Source organism: Saccopteryx bilineata, chromosome 2, assembly GCF_036850765.1.
Source record: "Saccopteryx bilineata isolate mSacBil1 chromosome 2, mSacBil1_pri_phased_curated, whole genome shotgun sequence".
NCBI lineage: Eukaryota > Metazoa > Chordata > Mammalia > Chiroptera > Emballonuridae > Saccopteryx > Saccopteryx bilineata.
In genome coordinates this window covers 62,980,967-63,000,803 of record NC_089491.1, presented here as the reverse complement: position 1 = coordinate 63,000,803, position 19,837 = coordinate 62,980,967, and the positions used below count along the sequence as shown (strand labels likewise).

At 39.3% G+C, this 19,837-nt stretch overlaps 1 protein-coding gene across 3 annotated transcripts in view; it reads left to right on the top strand.

Moving 5' to 3' along the window:
* Positions 1–17,992, top strand: part of PUM3 (pumilio RNA binding family member 3) — a 37,440-nt gene extending 19,448 nt beyond the window's left edge. For all 3 annotated transcript variants that reach the window (XM_066257172.1, XM_066257174.1, XM_066257173.1), the window contains exons 12-18: positions 501–554; positions 2,839–2,919; positions 7,740–7,882; positions 8,484–8,706; positions 11,063–11,150; positions 14,743–14,833; positions 17,704–17,992. In XM_066257172.1, the coding sequence (XP_066113269.1) occupies positions 501–554; positions 2,839–2,919; positions 7,740–7,882; positions 8,484–8,706; positions 11,063–11,150; positions 14,743–14,833; positions 17,704–17,836 (813 nt within the window). In that variant the 3' untranslated portion in view covers positions 17,837–17,992. The remainder of the gene's footprint in view (positions 1–500; positions 555–2,838; positions 2,920–7,739; positions 7,883–8,483; positions 8,707–11,062; positions 11,151–14,742; positions 14,834–17,703) is intronic.
* The last annotated feature ends 1,845 nt before the right edge of the window (positions 17,993–19,837 follow it).

The window sequence follows — 19,837 nt, the reverse complement described above, 5'->3', positions numbered from 1 at the left end:
ATGGGTGTTAAGTACTTGAGGGAAAAGGAATAAGGTCACATAAATTATAGAAGTTTTACAGAACTGATTCTCATTTCTTTGATTAGTATAACTGCTTTTAAAAGACAGTTGTACTTTGTGCACTTCTTAATTAATACAAATTTAATTTCTATTCAACAAGTATGTATTGAATGCTATAGATTATATATTTGAAGACAGTTTAGACATTGGAAGAGGGATCTCAGTTCTCACTGTAAAAGGCCATTTCATTAGGTTGCCTTGCAACTGATGATTTTATGGGTCCATATTTATGTCTGAATGGATTATCACATACAAGTCTTAAGATTCTTGTAGCTCTGAAAGTGCTAATATACTGCAACTTTTTGTTCTGGCTGCATAACTATTTTTACTAATGAAAAGTATGCCACTCCAGTGACAATTCAATATAGTATTATAAAATGTTTGCCTATGAAATACCTTGACACTATAACTAAAAGTTGAGACAGTGTTTCTTTTTTAAGGACAGGAAAGTGATTGTGAAAACACTGAAGACTTATGTCGAAAAGGTGGCTAATGTAAGTATAATAAAACTACATAATTTTAATCATGTTTAATAAAATAAAATGACTATTATAGAAAATTGAGAAAATTACCAAGAAATTAATTCATTGCCTTATTATAATCTTTTATGTATATGCATGAATTTTATATATAAAATTTACATGAAATGAGATTTTTCCTTATTAACATTGTATAGTGACAATTTTCCATTTTTATATTTTTCAAAGACCTGATATTTACTATCCTATTTAATGAATTTGTTCAATCATATTATTAAACATTGAAGTTACTGCCTAGAATAAATTGTAACTAAAGTTTTTTGTAATCCTTAGGAGATGCTGTAGCAGCTTTCCTAGTGAAATTAGAAGATACACAGTATTTCTGAGGCAATAATAACCTCAAAAAATAGTATTTCTATGTATTTAAATACTAAATAGTTTTCCATAGTAGTTCTAGAATGCAGGGTGCAGGAGAAGTAGGTTTGCAGTTGTTCATGTAGAAAATAACACAATAATAAAAATACAAGAATAAACTTTTGTATATTCACAACTACGAACCTTCTTTTGGCCCACACTGTATATAGAGTAGCAAACAATATAAAAATTTTTTAGTTATTTTGTGTGTTACATTTTATAACTCATTTACTGGTGAGCTAAAGTTAGTGATAGCAAACAACTTTTTTCTGTGAAAAATCTAATGAGAACTAGCATCTGGTGAATACTTAATATAGTAAATATAGTACTGATTCAAACACATCTGCTGTGTGATTGTATACATACCTGTTGTCTTCTGTAGGGTTGGAGACCAGGAAGAGAGTACAAAACCACTTAAAAAGCAGCTAACTTCTCTAACAAACTCTAGTGAGTTGTTTCCAGAGTATGAGAATATTTTATGATTCATTATTCAGTTATTAAGTAAGTCTTTTTGTATAACATTTAAATTTGAGTATTTTAAAATAGAACTGAATAAAAATAGGATGTTGGAAAGTTTTAAAAGGTATTAATAGTAAAAGACCTTTAAGTAATAAAAATAAATTGTTTTAATTTTAATGTTTAGTTACAACAAAAATATTTTTTTGAGAAGCTGCAAGGCCCTGTGATGGTAACAAGAAATTAACAATGCAGTATATTTTTTATCTCAAGGAGTTGCTTCTAAAGGGGGGAGATAAATTAAAACAACCCGTGGATTTGGTTTGTGGGTTATTCAGAAATGTTTAATTTCCAAATACTGGGGTTTTCTTGACATACTCTGTTATTTCAATTCTTTTCAATTTATAAAGAATTATGGCCTAATGTGTAGTCTACCTTAGTATCTTGAAAAGAATGTATTTTGTGGAGTTACAGGGTATAGTACTTTGTAAATGTCAATCAGATCAAGGTGATTGATAATGTTCAGATCAAAGTCTTTACTGGTTTATTATCATTGTTTAATTCTATCTGTTGCTGAGAGAAGCCTGTTAAAATCTTTAACTATAATCATAGAATTATCTATTTCTCACTTAAATTCTGTATCAGCTACTTTTGTATTCACCCAGAGATGTTTTGTACTTGGTTCTGTTTCTGGGGGTAGGAATTAGAAAATCCGGCACCAGTGCTTGTGTTCTCGATGCACATTAGTTTCTGCCTTGTTTCCTTCACTTACCTTGGGTCATTTTATTTTAGTATGTATGTATCTGTCTGCCTCACTTTTTCTGATGACTTCATAATATTTCATTATATAACTTTTATAATTTATTTAAGCAGTCCCTACTATTGGACACTTGGATAGTTTCTAGTTTTTTGTTATTTCAAATAGTATTCCAGTGCATGTCCTTTGTGCATAGAATCTCTATGAGATAAACTCAGAACTAGCATTGCTGGATCAGGAGGTACATGGATTTTTAGTTTTTTAGTCAGTTGCCCTTCAAAAAAGTTGAACTACTTTACATTCTCACAGTGACATAAAAGCGTGTGTGCTTTTCTTCAGACCTTTGCCAAATTAATATATTATCAATGGTTTTCACTTCTGCCCGTAGAATAGGTGGAAAATAGTACCTGTATTTTATTATTTTAATTATTGCCCTTAATTAATGAGCATTATTTCATGTGGTTAAAGCCATTCTATACTCTTTTTTTTTGGAAAGATACAACCTCATTAGATAAAAAAAAAAAATCTGGGCTCTTTGATAGTAAAGAATGTACTTTTTTGTTTGTTTCTCTTTCTCTTTAAGTCAATTCCCCCCCCCCCCCCCCCAGGGGTGGAATAAAAGGGGAGAAGCTAGACATTTTTTTTAACTGTTTCTGGCTTTGATTCTTACAGGGCCAGTACTCCCATTTGGTTTTACTGGCAGCATTTGATTGTATTGATGATACGAAGCTTATGAAGCAAATAATCATATCAGTAAGTAATTCTCTTGGTTTTGAATTTAAGTTAAATTAATATATCATTCGTGGGTTTGTGTTATTTTGTACATACATGTGTAAAGACTTCGAAGTATCCACCTTGACAGTATTTTGTTATTGACTCAGGTCTATTTTGGGTTTGATTTATTTCTGTGTAAACCACAATCTTATGTTATTAATAGTATTGTTTTAAATATGTAAAAGAATGGTTAAATTAGGGTAAGATGCCTTTTTAGATTGTATAATATACTAAATGAAAAATTAGCAATGCAGTACTTAGGTTTAATTAGAAATTTGTTGACATGGTAAATCTTGAATTATTCCAGCACTCGAATCCAGGCAGAGGATATCTGTGCCCTTTCTCTTTGGAGAAATTACCTCTACGCAGTTCTCCAGCTCATTAATACCTCTGTCCTAGATTGAGCTGGAGAAGGAAAACTGATACAACTCACTCAACTGTGATACTTCTTAGAGCTTTTATGAAAGTTTTTGTAGAGTCAGATTAAAAATTATTACTAAAATGACCTAGCCAGGTACCTCAGTTGGTTAGTGCATCATCCCAAAGTACAGAGGTTGCTGATTTGATCCCTGGTCAGGGCACATACAAGAGCAGACTGATGTCACTGTCTGTCTCTCTCTGTGTGTCTTTCTCTCCCCCACTTCTGCACTAAAATCAATAAATATTTTTTTTTAATTATTAATAAAATGAAAATGCTAGGTTTTTACATTTCAGCTATTTCTTCTAGCCTGGTCTGATGACCATAAAGTAATAATTGAATGCAATTTATTTAACGCTAAATTTGCCTTCAGAAAAACTGCGCTGTCTTCTTGAAAGAACTTCTCTAAATAAAAACTGCATTCTGAAATCATTTCCTTCATTCTATAATGGTTGACTTCTGAATCTGTGTTCCTCTCCTTCCTTTTATTTCTAATGTGCAGGTAGTGTTGGGTATATAATAAAGGTTTCAGGGGTAGGTAGGGTTAAGAAATTGCAACATTGGTTGTAGCATCAAAACTTGGAAACATTTTTTAAAACCACATAATCTGTATAAACATATTTATCTGAAAATGATACAAACATTTCTGTTTGATAGGCATGGATTTGGAGAAATCTTAGTGATAAGAACTAATTTTACACCATCTGCAGAGAGAAGCAGGTGGAGGTTCAGAAAGAGACTTTACCTGTTGGCATGTGGTGGTGCTGTGGCCTCTCTGTAGCCTGTCTGGACTAGTTGAGCTGAGTGTAGGAGAAAATTAATATCAGCTCTTAGAGGGAAAGGAGATTTTCCTCGGATGCCAATTGTAGGTCCCAGTGAGCGTGAATTTCTCATGCCCTTGCTGTCATTTTCCAACTCTCCCCTTGACTATTTTAAGATTGTAATGACTTCCTTTGGAGCAAAATTGTGGGAAGAAACAATTTGGCAAGACTTGCATGTCACAAACTGAGTATTTTGACATGTTCCTTGTGACTCTATTACCCTTTTGACTCCAATCAATAATGATTGTTTTTCATTCTGGTGACAGTGATGTGAGGCCATAGATTTTGCTAATGAATAAAGTTGTCTCATGAGAATGGAAACAGACTGGGCTATTTGAAGTTAGCTTTTGTTTAATATTTTCAGGACAACTAAAATTTGCATGACTGTTCCAAATAGATTTCAAGAGAAACCATACTACCTTCAGGGTTTGCCATAAGATTTGCCATAATTTATCTGGTAGATATTTTTTCAAAGATTTGTCCAACATTTACAGTTTTAATTCCCTTATACTTATCAGTGTGATTCCTGCCACTACTTAACCAACATTCCTAATGACTTTCTCATTCTTAGGGCAGCTTTCCTAGAAATGTCCTGATTTCCTCTCTTGCCTGTAACTGACAAGCTCAGCAGGTTCTGGATATCATTAAACTATGTAGCTAGTGATAAAATTCTGGAGTGCCAATTGCCCTTGCATTTTCCCCACTCATCCACCAGAAACCTGTTGCAGTGTACAGTTCTTTGTAAGAATACCCAAGAAAGCAAAATGGCCCCTCACAGTGGCGGGCAGGCAATCCGCGCACCCTCAAGCCCCCATCTCTCTCGAGAGCAAGCACCCTATATCTGTATATAGGCCATGCACATGTGGCGCAGCCATGCACTCAAGTATCAATCAGGCAAAGTGCTTGCAGCTGGTAACCTTGTGAGCAAGCCTAACACAGCTGCCCCACAGGTGGTTAGATCCTATTGCACCTGTTCTCTGGAAACCTTAATGTAGTATGGGGAAATCTGTATACATAACCTTAAACTTCTTCAAAACTCTATAGAAGAGCACAGTGGAGTTTACAGTCATGGAAAGAGGAAATCATGTCCTGGGTGAGTGACCTTTACTTATTTGCTTTAAGTCACTTGTTTAAACCTTGGGCTTCTTACCTGTAAAATGAAAGTAAGCTATACTACCAATGTCATCATGATGTGAAGAGTATTTAAGATGATGGACATACTGCTCTCAGCATAGGTTCTGTTTCCTAGTAAGCACTTAACTGTTAGCTATTGTTATTAATTGTAGGAAGCACAATATACTTTTGTGCAAAAAAATGAGGGAAGCTTGGGATTTTAAAAAGAGAAATGTGTCAAATCTAGAGTTGCATCATCAACCTTGGGGTCATGAATTTTGCTGTATCATGTACAATGGTTGATAACTGACTTAGTTATCAGTTAACTCTGCTAACCACCATACTGTTGTCCATGTCTATGAGTTTTAGTTTTATATCCCACATACAACTGAAATCATATGGTTGGTTCTTGACTTTTTCCATCTGACATACTTCGCTAACATGACACTCTCAAGATCGATCCATATTGTCGTAAATGGTAGCATTTCTTCTTTTCTTATGGCTGAGTAGTATCCACAGTGTGTGTGTGTGTGTGTGTGTAATGTCTTTATATTGAAGCACACTTCAGTTATTTCCATGTATTGGCCACTGTGAATAGTGCTACAGTGAACATATATCTTTACAAAGAAATGTTTTCAAATTTTTCAGGTAGATACCCAGAAGAGGGATTGCTGGTTATCATATGATAACTATCCTTAATTTTTTGAGGAGCTACCATGCTGTTTTCCATAGTGGCTGTTCTAGTTTATATTCCCACTAGCAGTGAATTAGGGTTCCTTTTTCTCCACAATCTCTCTAACACTTGTTACCTGTCTTGTTGATAATAACATTCTGACAAGTGTGTGGTGGTATTGCATTGTAGTTTTGATTTGCATTCCCCTTTGTATCTAGTAAACTTGAATGTCTTTCATATCTCTGTTGGCTATTTTTATGTCTTCACTGGAGAAATGATGACTGACTTAATTTTTAGCTTGGTTCCGTGCACTAAAATTACTGATCTCACTGTAATAGACATTTAAGAGAATGGCAGATCTGAATGTTCCCTCTCATAGTGAATTCATTTTCCTAGGAGAGATTGTATGTCTTCTTTGAAAGAGACTAGAGCTGGAATCAGGGACCAGGACTAGTCAGAGTCCTGCCACAAATACTCTCCATCCTCTGGCAAAGTCACCTCTCTTTCTGGGTTCCTGATCTGTAAGCCTGTGTGATTGGACTGAATTCTTTCTATGGACCTATCCAGTATTGAAGAATCTCCAAAATACATCGGTTTTGAATCTCTTACTAGGTTTGTTGCATGAAATAGGAATGTTAGAGGGAGGAAATAACTGATGGTGTTTCTGTCCTGTATTCTCTGTTAAGATCAAAGGAATTTTTAAACTGTGGATTTTCTGTCTTTGAAAACATCAGAAAATTTCACAGGAGCTTAATTAGGGTAGGGATGACAGTTGCCTTTGTTTTTTATTCATACAACTAGGAAAGGAGGTTACTGCTCTTGGGGAAGCTGATTGAAATTGTCATAGAGTATAGTGATTGTAACTGCTCTGTGGAGTCTTTCTGCATCTGTTTCACTTCCCCCCCTTTTGTTTTCTGTGTCATACTAAATGGCCTTCATGTGCCATGAATAAGCAACCTACTTTAAAAGCCTTCACCCACTTGTTCTATTTAACAGGGTTTCTTTATCTCCCTTCACATACATCTCAGTGGAGAAATTCTAATAAGAATGTTCTTCTATGCTGATGCTGCATTTAAGTGTAGCTGCAAATCAGCTGATCTGCTTAGCGACCCCAGCAAGTGATGTTCGTAGTAATGGTGGCCTAAGAAATATCAGTTATATAGTGAATGGAAATAACAGCTTTAAATATTTTTTTAAATCTTGAACTTGGTCAGTTGTATGAATGGATTTTTTAGTAATGCTAGTCACAGAAAACCCATTCTGTGTTATAAGTATAAATCTCTGTGCTTGAGAGAGACGATTTCAGAACTAGTTCCACATTTTCCATTTTGTTGGGGAAAGCAGCTGTGTTAGGCTTGCTCGCTGGTTTACTGGCTGCAAGCACTTTGCCTGGTTGGAGCGTGAACACGTGGCAGCGCCCTGTGTGGATAGGCTGTGTAAGGCGATGGGGCTTTCCCTCAGTGGTGATTCTCCCAGATCGCTTTCCCACCACCCTGAGGTGCAGTTTTCCTGCTCCCTTGTCCTTCACTGCGAAAAGCAGGTTGTCCTATGTTTATTAGCTCTTTTCCTTTTTTGCTTATTTGCGAGCCTTTAGTAAATGGCTATGGCCCGACGCTTTCAGGCTCCGCAGTTCCTCTCCGTCTGCCTGAATTCAGTGAACCCGCCTGGCCTCAACCACCAGCATTACAGTAGTTAAGTGTGTGTCCTTCGTTGCCATTCAGATACAAGCATCCTTTAAGCATGCAGATTCATTTTTGTTCCTACACTTTTACAGGAAATTATTAGTTCCTTACCTAACATAGTAAATGACAAATATGGAAGGAAGATCCTGTTGTATCTCCTAAGCCCCAGAGACCCTGCACATACAGTACGAGAAATCATTGAAGTTCTGCAGAAAGGAGACGGAAATGCATACAGGTAAGAACAGTGGAGTGGTTTGTGCCCTTTGTCCTCTGGTTTATTAATTTTCAGTAGCGTGTGCTTTCAGAAATCTGCTCATGCATGCACACCCTTCTCATGTTCCCTCTCTCAAACTGAGAAAGTCAATTCCATTTTCGAGCCTTTGGTTGTTTTTATCTTGAAAAGGAAATAAAAGCATCATTGCCTGTGGCCATCTTGCACAAAGTAGGCACAAAGGTGTGTGACTTGTTTTGGTTTTGCTTTAATTTGGAGCTACTGATAAACGTGATTAAATGCTCTAGAGAAAAGTCCATAAAATAGTGTTGTCTTATGAGATATTTTGTTGTTGATTTTGGATTGTTTTGGGTTTTTTATTACATAAAGCAAGCTTCCACTTATTGAGTACTTGTTCTGTCCTGGGCACTAGTCATATGTATCCCGGGGACACAGACATGAAAGACAGATACCCCACCCTCCAATCATTTAGGTACATGCATAACAGAATGATTCGTTAACCGTAGCCTGGGACACAGACTGTTTGTTATAAGCCTTTACATCACCATATATCCTTTGCCATCTATCTATCTTACCTTAATTCTCATTCAACCCATTCCAACAGTAAGAAAGATACAGAGACCCGTCGCCGCGAGCTCCTGGAAGCCATCTCTCCAGCCTTGTTAAGCTACCTGCAAGGGCACGCTCGAGAGGTGGTGCTGGATAAGTCTGCGTGCGTGCTGGTGTCTGCCATTCTGGGAGCTGCCTTTGGAGACGTGCAGCCTGCCATGAACGCCGTTGCCAGCTTGGCAGCAGCAGAACTGCATCCTGGTGGCAAGGATGGGGAGGTAATGTGCTGGTATAAGACAGGCAGGAAGGCTGCAGTGCCTGCAGAAACGCCAAGCACTGAGAACATTGCTGCGAAGAGGATTCCAGTGATTATTAACTCACTGCGTACCAGCAGTACATTTGAAAATTGAATTCAAACACAGTGCTCTTTCAACACTGTCTTGCAGTGACTCCATGAGTAAAAAAATCCTCTTAATGTGCCTCTCTGTTGTCCATGATTGGCCCCACGCCCCACGCTGTCTTCCTAGTATATTCTGTGCTCTTAATTCTATTTTGAATTTGATGTGGACTTTGGAACCTCTCTGCATTTGTACCTGCTTCTCACTCTCAAGTGTTGCCCATATCTTTTTGTTCCTTGCTTTCCATGAAGAAAGCCTTACTCATCCTTCAGGATCCCTAGAATCCTTTGTGATTTCTTCCCTAGTCCCCTTATTAAAATAGAACTCTTGCCCTATCAGGCATCCCCAAACTACGGCCCGCGGGCCGCAATGTGGCCCCCTGAGGCCATTTATCCAGCCCCCACTGCACTTCTGGAAGGGGCACCTCTTTCATTGGTGGTCAGTGAGAGGACCACTGTATTTGGCAGCCCTCCAATGGTCTGAGGGACAGTGAACTGGCCCTCTGTGTAAAAAGTTTAGAGACCCCTGCTAGCTGGATAGCTTGATTGGTTAGAGCATCATCCCAGTACGCAAAGTTGAGGATCTGATCCCCAGTCAGGCACACACAGAAACAGAGCAAGGTTTCTGTCTCTTCCTCCCTTCCTCTCTCTCTAAAATCAATTAAAAAAAGAAAAGTTTGTCTTCTCCTGCTACTCCTCTTAGTTACTATCTTTAAAAAATAATAAAATATAAAAAGTCTTTGCTCTCTCTGATAGGTCCTTCCTATATTTTGTCTTAGGTTATTCTGCCCTTCATTTTAGGTTTATTCATTTGTGTACCTGATAATGTGCTAGGCTTTTGGGTCAGCACTGCCCTCCGCTCCCCTCCACCAGGAAGCTTACCATTTTGGTGAAATAATCATTTCCAAAAAATCATTTCTTATTGAGATACATGCTCTTATATATGGTAATTATATGAGTGAGAGCCATTCTATTCCCAAGAAGGCTTCCCTGAGGCAATGGATGCTAAACTGAGACCCAAAGGACTAGTAGCTCAGTGAAGAATGGTAGGAAGAAGAGTCTAGGCAGAAGGAAGAGCATTTGGAGCAACCTGAAGGAAGGAAGCTGTTTAGCTTGTGTGAGAACAGAAGGCTCGAGGGGTTGGAAATCACTTAGCAAAGGGAAGAGGAAGGCAGAAGCCAGATCAGGCAGGGCCCTTTTCAGCGCCTGACAAACTGATGTTTATTGGGAATCTATTTTTTTTTCTTTTTTTTTAAGTGAGTGATTGGAGGCAGACAGACAGGAAGGGAGAGAAATGAGAAGCATCAGTTCTTTGTTGCAGTGCCTTAGTTTTTCATTGATTGCTTTCTCATATGTGCCCTGATTGAGGGGCTCCAGCAGAGTGAGTGACCCCTTGCTCAAGCCAGTGACCTTGGGCTCAAGCCAGCGACCTTGGGGTCTTGTCTATAATCTCACACTCAAGCCAGCGACCTCGGGATTTTGAGGCTGGGTCCTCAGCATCCCAGTTTGATGCTCTATCCACTGCGCCACCCAACAGTATTGGGAGCCTACTGTTTTCTGACCCACAAATTAAGAGAAATGGGCTGTGGATCTTAGAGAAGCCCTGGCCCCTGCTCTTGTAAAGCAGATCCTATCAACAAATCAGGAAGGTGCATGCATAATGAAAGTTTTCTTTTAAAGAAGTTGAGCTAGGTGTCTCTCATGCTTGATAAGGAGAGATCCTAGGTACTGTGGGAACAATGATGTGGCATTTAGAAAGGAATAAAATTGAGCTAAAGAGTTATTTTTTGGCCTGCTTATCAGATAATGTCTGTATATAGTCACATGTATATAAACATTCAGCATTAGATTTTAGTGTTTCTGCTATAGTGTCCTTTCCCATGGGTGTGTTTGTATCTCAGAACTGCATATCGCAATCTGAAAAGTGGTGAGCATGATTTTAAGATGAACGTGGTGGTGCTTTTTAAACTGAAACTCATGAAACCATGCCTAAACTAGATCTAAGTAGCAGTGGCATCTTGAATAACCGTCTCCGTATTATTCTGGGGATTAGAGTAAATCCTCTGGTTCCTCCAGATATAATGGTAATTCTAGATGAAGATTTCTTAAGCCACATGGAACTTTCAACTTGGCTGTGCCCTTATCTGAATGTGGTGTTGTAGAATGAATTTTAAGTCAAGCCGTGGATGAAAACAGCTTATAAATTTATAAATTACTATGTTCTTGACTCCTCATAGCTTCACATTGCAGAACATCCTGCAGGACATCTTGTTCTGAAGTGGTTAATAGAGCAAGATAAAAAGATGAAAGAAAACGGAAGAGAAGGTAGGTTGTTAAACTCAACCTTTTGTAGTAGCCTAAGTGAAATTTCAGTAATTCCAGGTATCGCTGAACCCTGTGTTAGTCATTCAAGTTCAGATGAGTTCACTGAGTGTTCAGAAATAATGTTTGTGAGTAAGAATGATTTAGTGGTTGCAAGTATTGCTTAGAGAAACGCTAGAAATTTGTGTCCTAGAATTATTTAATTTTTTTTTCTTTTTTCTACCCTCCTTCACTCTCATTCCTCTTTTTTCTTTTTTATTTATTTATTTAATTTTTTGCTACTTTGGAATTCTGACTGGGCCTGGTCAGTTTTTTAAAGTGCCATTTTATTCCTTGAGGATGGTGAGATCAGAACAGTAGGTGGGGGGCCATTTGTGAGTATCATTATTCCATTGCAAGTCACGCTGTTTAACTCTAGTGTTGAGGAAGGGATAAGCAAAAGAAAATTACTCCTATCAGAGAATTGTGAACTGGTGCCTATTTGCACTGAAATGTATGTGACCAAAGAGCAAGCCAGTCCTTGGTGCTTACTGGTTTTTCATAAATCTTATGGCTGCTCTGTAGAAACTCATCTCTCAAGAGGAGAGCAGCACCTTTTATCCGATTGAAAAGTTGCATACCATTCCCTGTATGTAACCAGACCTCCTCTTACTTCAGCTCCATCTGGTATTTTAGCCACTAAAGAGATTTCTGCCACTTGAATAGTTTGGGTTTTCTATTACTGTATCTGGAAAAAAAGTGATAGATTCTGGATTTCTGTCTTTTGGCAAGTTGCATTTCCAATGGCTAGTAAGGCAGTCAGTATAGCAGTAGAGCTATATTCTCACTCTACCTTTAAGAATAAAGACTTGGAGCTATTTATCACTGAATTTTTTTGTAGAAGAGAAAGCTTCTACATTTTGAAAGAAAAAAAACAATATATTGAATCATCTTTTTCATCATTAAAAAGTTGGTACGCATTTGAGCTGAGTTTGTCAGAAAGTTTGTTTGATGTACTTTTTAAAGTCCAGGAATTTCCTTGTGATTTTTCTTCTTAATTAAAATGCCTTGACAGCCCTAAAACATGCCTGGTTGGGCCTCAAGTGTTGGTCATTTTCATGTGGCACCATATGAGTGTCACTAGCTGTCTTGGTTATCTGTTGCTATGTAGCAAATTACCTCAGAACAGTAGTTTTCAAAACAATAATCATTTGATCAGGGTTTGGTGGAGCTTTTTTCTTCTCTGCTCAGAGTGTTGCTCAGCTAGGGGCTAGACAGGTGTCCCCAAACTACGACCCCCTGCCGCACTTCCGGAAGGGGCACCTCTTTCATTGGTGGTCAGTGAGAGGAGCACTGTATGTGGCGGCCCTCCAACGGTCTGAGGGACAGTGCAGTGGTCCCCTGTGTGAAAGGTTTGGGGACCCCGAGTGTCCACTTTCACAATGCTGACATTGGCTGAGGCCAGCAGTCTCAATTCTGTGATCTCTCCAGGCTGCTTGGACTTCCTTACAACATGGTGGGTTCTGTTTTAAGAGAACGAAGTAGATGTTCTTTCATGGTTTAGTCTTATGCCAAGACCAGCTTGGCAAAGGGTGTGCATGAAAGGAAGGCGCTGCAGGAATTAAGAAAAAACACTCAAGGCACAACATAAAGAAAAGATGGGTACAGGAGCCTCCCAGACTCTAGGACTAAAAGCCCAGATCTCTGCAACCTCATCATATTTATTTGTTTCTTTACTCATCAAGCAAATTATCAGAGCCTGGGTTAAATTAGCAGAGCATGGATTCAGGTACAAAGAATGATGACTAATACCTTTCAGGTATGCAGAAAATGGCTATAGGGATCAGCTGCTTCCTTTAAACCAGCGGTAGTCAACCTGGTCCCTACAGTCCACTAGTGGGCATTCCAGCTTTCATGGCGGGCGGTAGCAGAGCAACCAACGTATAAATAAAAAGATTTACCTATAGTAAGTTGTTTTATAAAGATTTATTCTACCAAACTTAGCGAAAATCCGACATAAAGTACTTGGTAAGTAATTATTATGTGCTTTAACTTGCTGTAACTCTGCTTTATAAATTTTATAAAGTAAAGTTATTTCCCTACTTTATAAATCACCATTACTGTGGAACCGGTGGGCGGTTAGAAAATTTTACTCCTAACAAAGATACAAAAGTGGGCAGTAGGTATAAAAAGGTTGACTACCTCTGCTTTAAACAATGTTATCAGTGCTTGCCGGGGCAGCGTTCTGCCCCCACAGGACTTGGCGTTCCAAAGTCCACACCAAAGACTTGTGTCAGGGCAGCATCCTAATCTCTGGCCATTTTCCTACAGTCTCAGAATTATGCAGCATCACTTTCCTCATCTTGGTTAAGTGAGTCATAAAGCCCCACTGAGATTTGAGAGAAGACATCAGTTCCATCTCTAGATTGGGGAGGAGGACAATATTCTAGAAGAGCTCACAGGAGATAGTGTGGTCACCTTTGGAAAACACCATCTGCCTCACTAGCTGGTCTCTGTCTCCTTAGCATGCACCATGAAAATCTAAATAGCCATTAATATCTCATGGCTTTTAAAGGCTCCTTACATGTGGGTATCTCTCAATGAGTGTCACATGCTACCTACTGCCTGAGATGTTTGCTTTTTTTTTTTTTTTTTTGTATTTTTCTGAAGCTGGAAACGGGGAGAAACAGTCAGACAGACTCCCGCATGCGCCCGACCGGGATCCACCCGGCATGCCCACCAGAGGCGATGCCCTGCCCCTCCGGGGCGTCGCTCTGCCGCAACCAGAGCCACTCTAGCGCCTGGGGCAGAGGCCAAAGAGTCATCCCCAGCGCCCGGGCCATCTTTGCTCCAATGGAGCCTTGGCTGCGGGTGGGGAAGAGAGAGACAGAGAGGAAGGGGGGGGTGGAGAAGCAAATGGGCGCTTCTCCTATGTGCCCTGGCCGGGAATCGAACCTGGGTCCCCCGCACGCCAGGCCAATGCTCTACCACAGAGCCAACCGGCCAGGGCCAAGATGTTTGCTTTCAATATATGTTCTCTATCTCCAGTTGCACTGAATCCTGTTCTTCAGAATTTCTCCCTTGTCCAACAATTAGTTACACCTAGATGGCACAGTGATAAGATATACCAAGACCTTGGAAATCAGATATACCATAACAAGAAAAGATTTGATAGGTGAATGTTGAGTATTGAAGAGTAATTGCCAGGTGTAGGCACCACTACCTATGCTTCTGAGTGAGCATTTTCCATGAGGAAAACAATTTCAATCAACGCCAACGTGCTGCTGTGAGACATTTACTTCCTGAATACTTTTCAGGTTATGGTTAAACCATTCAATAGAACAAAAAAACACACACATGATTAAGTGAGCATTTTATAAGAATTCATTGTTTCTCTTGAGTAATCACTGCTAAGGATTTAGATTAGATTTGAAAGATGGCTGTATAAGTGCATTATATAAACTGGAACTGAAATTTTTAGTGTTAAGGGAATTTGGGTGAGAACTCTTTATTAGCTTTTTTATTAAAACATACTCAGATTTAAGGCAGTAGAGAGGGAGACTGGGAATTTAAATTTTTGTATATGATGTTCACTAAGTTGCCTTACGTTTTACAGGCTGTTTTGCAAAAACACTCGTAGAGCATGTTGGCATGAAGAACCTGAAATCCTGGGCTAGTGTAAATCGAGGTGCCATCATTCTTTCTAGGTACGTATACTGTGCCCTTCTCAGCTCAGGGTCCCCATCCTGACTACCTGTTCATACATCAGATTTTGCACGTTTATTTCTTAGCTCTAGTATTTGTTCCCCATAATTCAGTATTACTCTCAGTCACTCGTGATCTAGACAATTATACCAAATATTAGAAAGCAAACTCTTTCAGTCTGTCCTTACAGTTTTTTCCATTTGCCCTCTTTTAGATGTTAAAGATCATAAAATTATGACAAAGGAATCATTTGATTGTCTCACCACATTTATGGTTTTGACCAAAATGTATTTGCATTTGAAAATGATGAAAGATTTCTTTAAATTGTGTCTGAATTTAGATGTAATTTTCATTCATTGTTTTCAACTATCCTGATTTGAGAAGCATTTGCTTCTGAAGTCTACACATGAATTGTCTATTTCTAATTGAGATGGATAGAAAACTGATGATTTGTGAATTGAGGCATATGCTTAATATTGTTCTCTGGACACAGTACGTTGAGTTTATATTTTATAGATTATCAAAAATTTTGGGCATTCTGTTTCCAGATAAAACCCTTCTATTAACATTCTTTTAAAAATAGATTTGTGTATTGTTTTGAAGCAATCATTTTTTATTTTTTTCTTTGCTGTGTTATTGACTTTTGGTAACCTCAGTATACCAATCTGGGTTTGAATTTCCCTCAATATTTTCAATACAAGTGCTTTGCCATTTCACCCATGTTGTTTATAAATGTTGTGTGTGTTCAACATATTATTTGATTTGCTACACATACTTACAGATGTACACATTCCATACGCATGTTAGTTTTCTTCAGGTTCAGTATCTCCAAACATGGGTGATACAGATCATTTTGCTCATTTCCCATTAAAATTAGTTAATTTTTCAGTTGATGTCTATAACACCCAGAATCCATTAGCTGAAAAATGAACTCTTTTGCTATAAATTTCCTTACCAGGCATATGAAATGTTAACACCTACTGACATATTCTTTCATTATATTTAATTAACTAAAAATTTCAGCAATGCCATAAAATTAATTTATAGAGATTGCTCATTAATCCAAGCTGCCCTTTGGTAGATTTCAAACGTAAGAAGGATGCTATAGTTTATTATGGAGGGCTGCTTAGAATTGGAGCAGGAGCACATGAAATACTTGGGGTTCTAAAGGGAAGTTGAACTGTAGGTAACCTAATAACTGTTAGGTTAATAACTCAATAATAACCTAATAACTGTTAGGTTAATAATTCAATATTCATTTCTGTTTGGACTTTCAAATATTGTCATGTACTTGATTTGTTTGGTAAAATTCTCTGCTTGTTTATAATTTTACTTCAAAGCTTTGCCATTCTTTTTTCCTAAATCTGTTTTTACACTAATTGAAAAAGCATTCTGGGGGAAAAAGAAAATCAGCCTTGTGTGCAGTTTGAAAAATAACTCAGGGAAGCAGTTACCTAGCATTTACAGGCATGAGCTGTGGACAAGCTTCTTGGTTTCCAGTCCCAGCTCACTGTGTAGCCTTGGGCAAATTATTCAGCTTTTCTGAGTCTTAATTTTCTTTGTTGTAAAATTAGATAAATAGTGATCCTGTGTTATTTTTTAAAAAATCAGATGGCACATATAAAATACTTAGTGTTATGTCTAATACACATGTTCAATAAGTATCATCTTTTATTACTATTATGCATTATGTGACTAGGTGCTTAGCCAAGGTTTATAAAATAAAAACGCTTAGTGAGTCACAGGTCTGTTAAAAGGGCACTTGACTTTTCGACTTTTTAAGTGGCAAGCAGTATTTACTTCCTGTGTCCCACGAGAGGGGCAGTGCTGCTTAGGGTTTCTAGCTTATCCTCTTTTTTCTGGACATGATGAGAGTTATTGGGACCAGGCACTTTAAAAAATGCCAAAGATGTATTTTAGAAGTCCACATTTAAATGCCCTGAGGAAGGGGGAATGGGGATGGGAGAAGAGAAGGAAATTCAGCCCGGTGTTCTGCAGTCAAGTGTCTGAGTCCCAGCCCTGGAGAAAGAGAAAGGGGCTGCTCGTAGCGGCCTGCTGGGCCCCGCTGACTGGTGCCGCTGCACTCCAGCAAGGTCTCACAACTTGGAACTGATGTTACCCTGCTTAATAGCTCTCACTAACTGCATGCTCATCAAGTGTCAGACTCTGGCTAGGTGTTTTACATGCAAGATCATTTGAGCCCCCAAACAACCCTGTGAGGGAGAAGGTGGTTTCTGTTGTTGGTCCTACTTTACAGGTCAAGAGTCTAAGAGGATTTTAATAGCATTCTCTTGGTTGTACAGTTGCTGAGTGGCAGGCAGGTTTCAAATGTAGGCAGTTAAGCTACAAGGTAAAACTCTTCACCTCTTCACTAACTGTTTTAGCTGCAGACTTCAGCAAGGCCACTACAACCGCTTCCCTTTCACTCAGTTTTTCTCATGCACCTTTATTCACTCATGTTCCTTCCGTCACTGAGCGAGCGTTCCTTGGCCGTGTGTTCTGTACATGTGGTGCCATGTGCTGCTCCTGGGTTTAGATGGAGAAGGGAAGATGGAATCCATATGGTAAATAATCGTAAGGCAGGGTGTGAGTCCCAAGGTGGCACAGTGAAAGTAGGACCAATTCTGTGTGGAACAAAGTCGCACCTACATTTGCTTGAGTGACTGCACCAGCAAGATTATGAAATGTTTTTTATTTACGTGGTTTTAGAATACAGGCTACTAGCCCTATCATTTACCTGATGAAAAAAATGCATTTATAGTTATAAGACTTGCCTCACAAGTCACTAAATTTTGTGTACTATGGATGCAGGTGGCTCTTGCAAATGATCTAGGGGTTTTTATGAAATTTAGTCCTTATCTTCTCTCTTCAGCCTTCTCCAGAGTTCTGATCAAGAAGTTGCAGACAAGGTCAAAGCTGGACTGAAAAGCCTGATTCCCAGATTGAAAACAGACAAAAACACCAGCAAAGGAATAGAAATGCTGCTTGAAAAACTGTCTGCATAGATGGAAGCAGTTAACAAGATGGAATCATTTTTTCTCTTCTGATCTGCCTTCCCAGCGTGGGAAAGCAGGCGAGGGGCCCACCCGACTGATACTTGTGTACGCTGTATATGTTTCTTCTTTGTATAAGAATTTATTTATAAAAGACTTTTTAAAATACTCTTTTTTTAAAAAAAAATTCCAGCATTTACTTGATCATCTTGAGTAGTAAGTCACAGTGTGAGGTGGTGATGAAAAAGGTGTTACACACATACACAGTGATACCAACCAAATACATAGACAGTGGTTGCACGAGTGATTCAAGGGTTGACATCCTTTGTGAGCAGTAGTCTGAGAAGGCTTCATGGAGGAGGTGGGACTTGAGATGACCTCAGAGGAAAGCAGGATGTGGAAAGAAGAGCCAAAGGGAATTTGCGGTGGGATCAGTGAGGTAGAACTTAATGGTGTTGAACTGAACTTTAGGAAGCCTTGGGGCCTTGGTGGATACAGAGAGGGGGGTGCCCTGCCACCAGGGCAGCCACATTCCTAGCTGCCTGTGGGTTGGGTTCAATGTTAGATTGTGTTTGAAAGCTAGTCGGGTAAATTAAATTCAGGCTAATCGGGAGAAATGTGCTAGATAAATTAGGAGACCACAGGGTTAGCAGGTTAAGGCCAAGGTTACTTGGAAAATCTGCCTGTCTTTGGATCTGGGCCTTCCAAGTAAGTAGTTCCTTTTGATGAGCTTTCCTTCATTGGGATTGTCCCTGAAGTAGTTGACTCCTACAGGGTTTGAGTTAGAGAGCAGATGCTAATTTGTTAACAGTGCTGAAGTTTGGATTTGAAGTAGGATATTCGAACTTGATAACTGTGCCTGGCTTTTAGCAACAGAGTTTGGAAGGTGTGTTAGATATTTAGGCTCATGTAGCCCTGTCCTGACTACTTTAGATATCAAGCCTAGTGTTTTCTCTAAGTTGCCTACTGTAGTGTGACACCCACTGGGGTTTGTCACTCTGATTACTCTGGCTGGAGAATTGCTGGGCCTTTGCTGACCAGATTTAGAGTGTAATACTGGTGGCCGAGGCCAGGCAGGTTCATGTTGTATTTGGACAGACAGTAGAGGAACTGTGGAGCCAGAAAGTGTTGGGCCATTTCCATTTAACAGACTCTCAACGATGGATGAGCAAACAGGCAGGGGGAAACCACTTCTCACTGCAGCCCACGAATGAACAGCAAAATAGCCTCTCGCAGTGGCAGGCTAGTGATCCGCCAAACACCGCCCTGAGTGAAAGCATCCTTAGCCTTACATAGGTTATGCACATGTGTCTCTGTCATGTGCTTACGCACTAATCATGCAAAGTGCAAGCAAGCAAGCCTAACATAGCTGTTTTCCCAACAGTCCATCCCTTTAGGGTTGCTAGCTTCACAATCTATGTGACCGGTATCTACCTCAGTGCTCCCTGTGCGAGGAGTGAGGTACATTACAGAAACAGCATAGACTACAACAACCAAGTTAAAAAGGTACAAGCTATACCAAAAATGACTAATTACACAGGTGCCCTTCACAATGTCTCCCTGAGCCCTCTACCCAGGGCATTAACTGCAGGTCCATCTAGCCCCCTAGCCCATGGTAGGTGGGAGGGCCTGTATAGACCAGGGCCATGTCCACTGAAGAAAGTGTTTTGTCTGTAACAATGGGAACAGCTTCCTGGTGCAGGAGGGCCTCCAAAGGTGTCACAGCCCCTTCTACCAATGTCTCATTACTGTCTACAAGTGGCATTTCCATCCAGCAAGGGAGCCGGTAACCCCCTTTTTTTGCAGTTTCTTCTTCAAGAGTTCATTATACTGCTCAATGGTCAATCCATAATAGACAGCCCAGCTGTCTGCAAATCACCAAAGTAAAGGTTCATTGCAGCTCTTTGATAATGGACCTCAGTGCCTTTCCACAAGCCCCATCCAAACCACTCAGCAAGCTTGCAGGACCTTTGGGTGGGGGGTCAAACAGATTCAGGGCCTATCTGCCTTGAC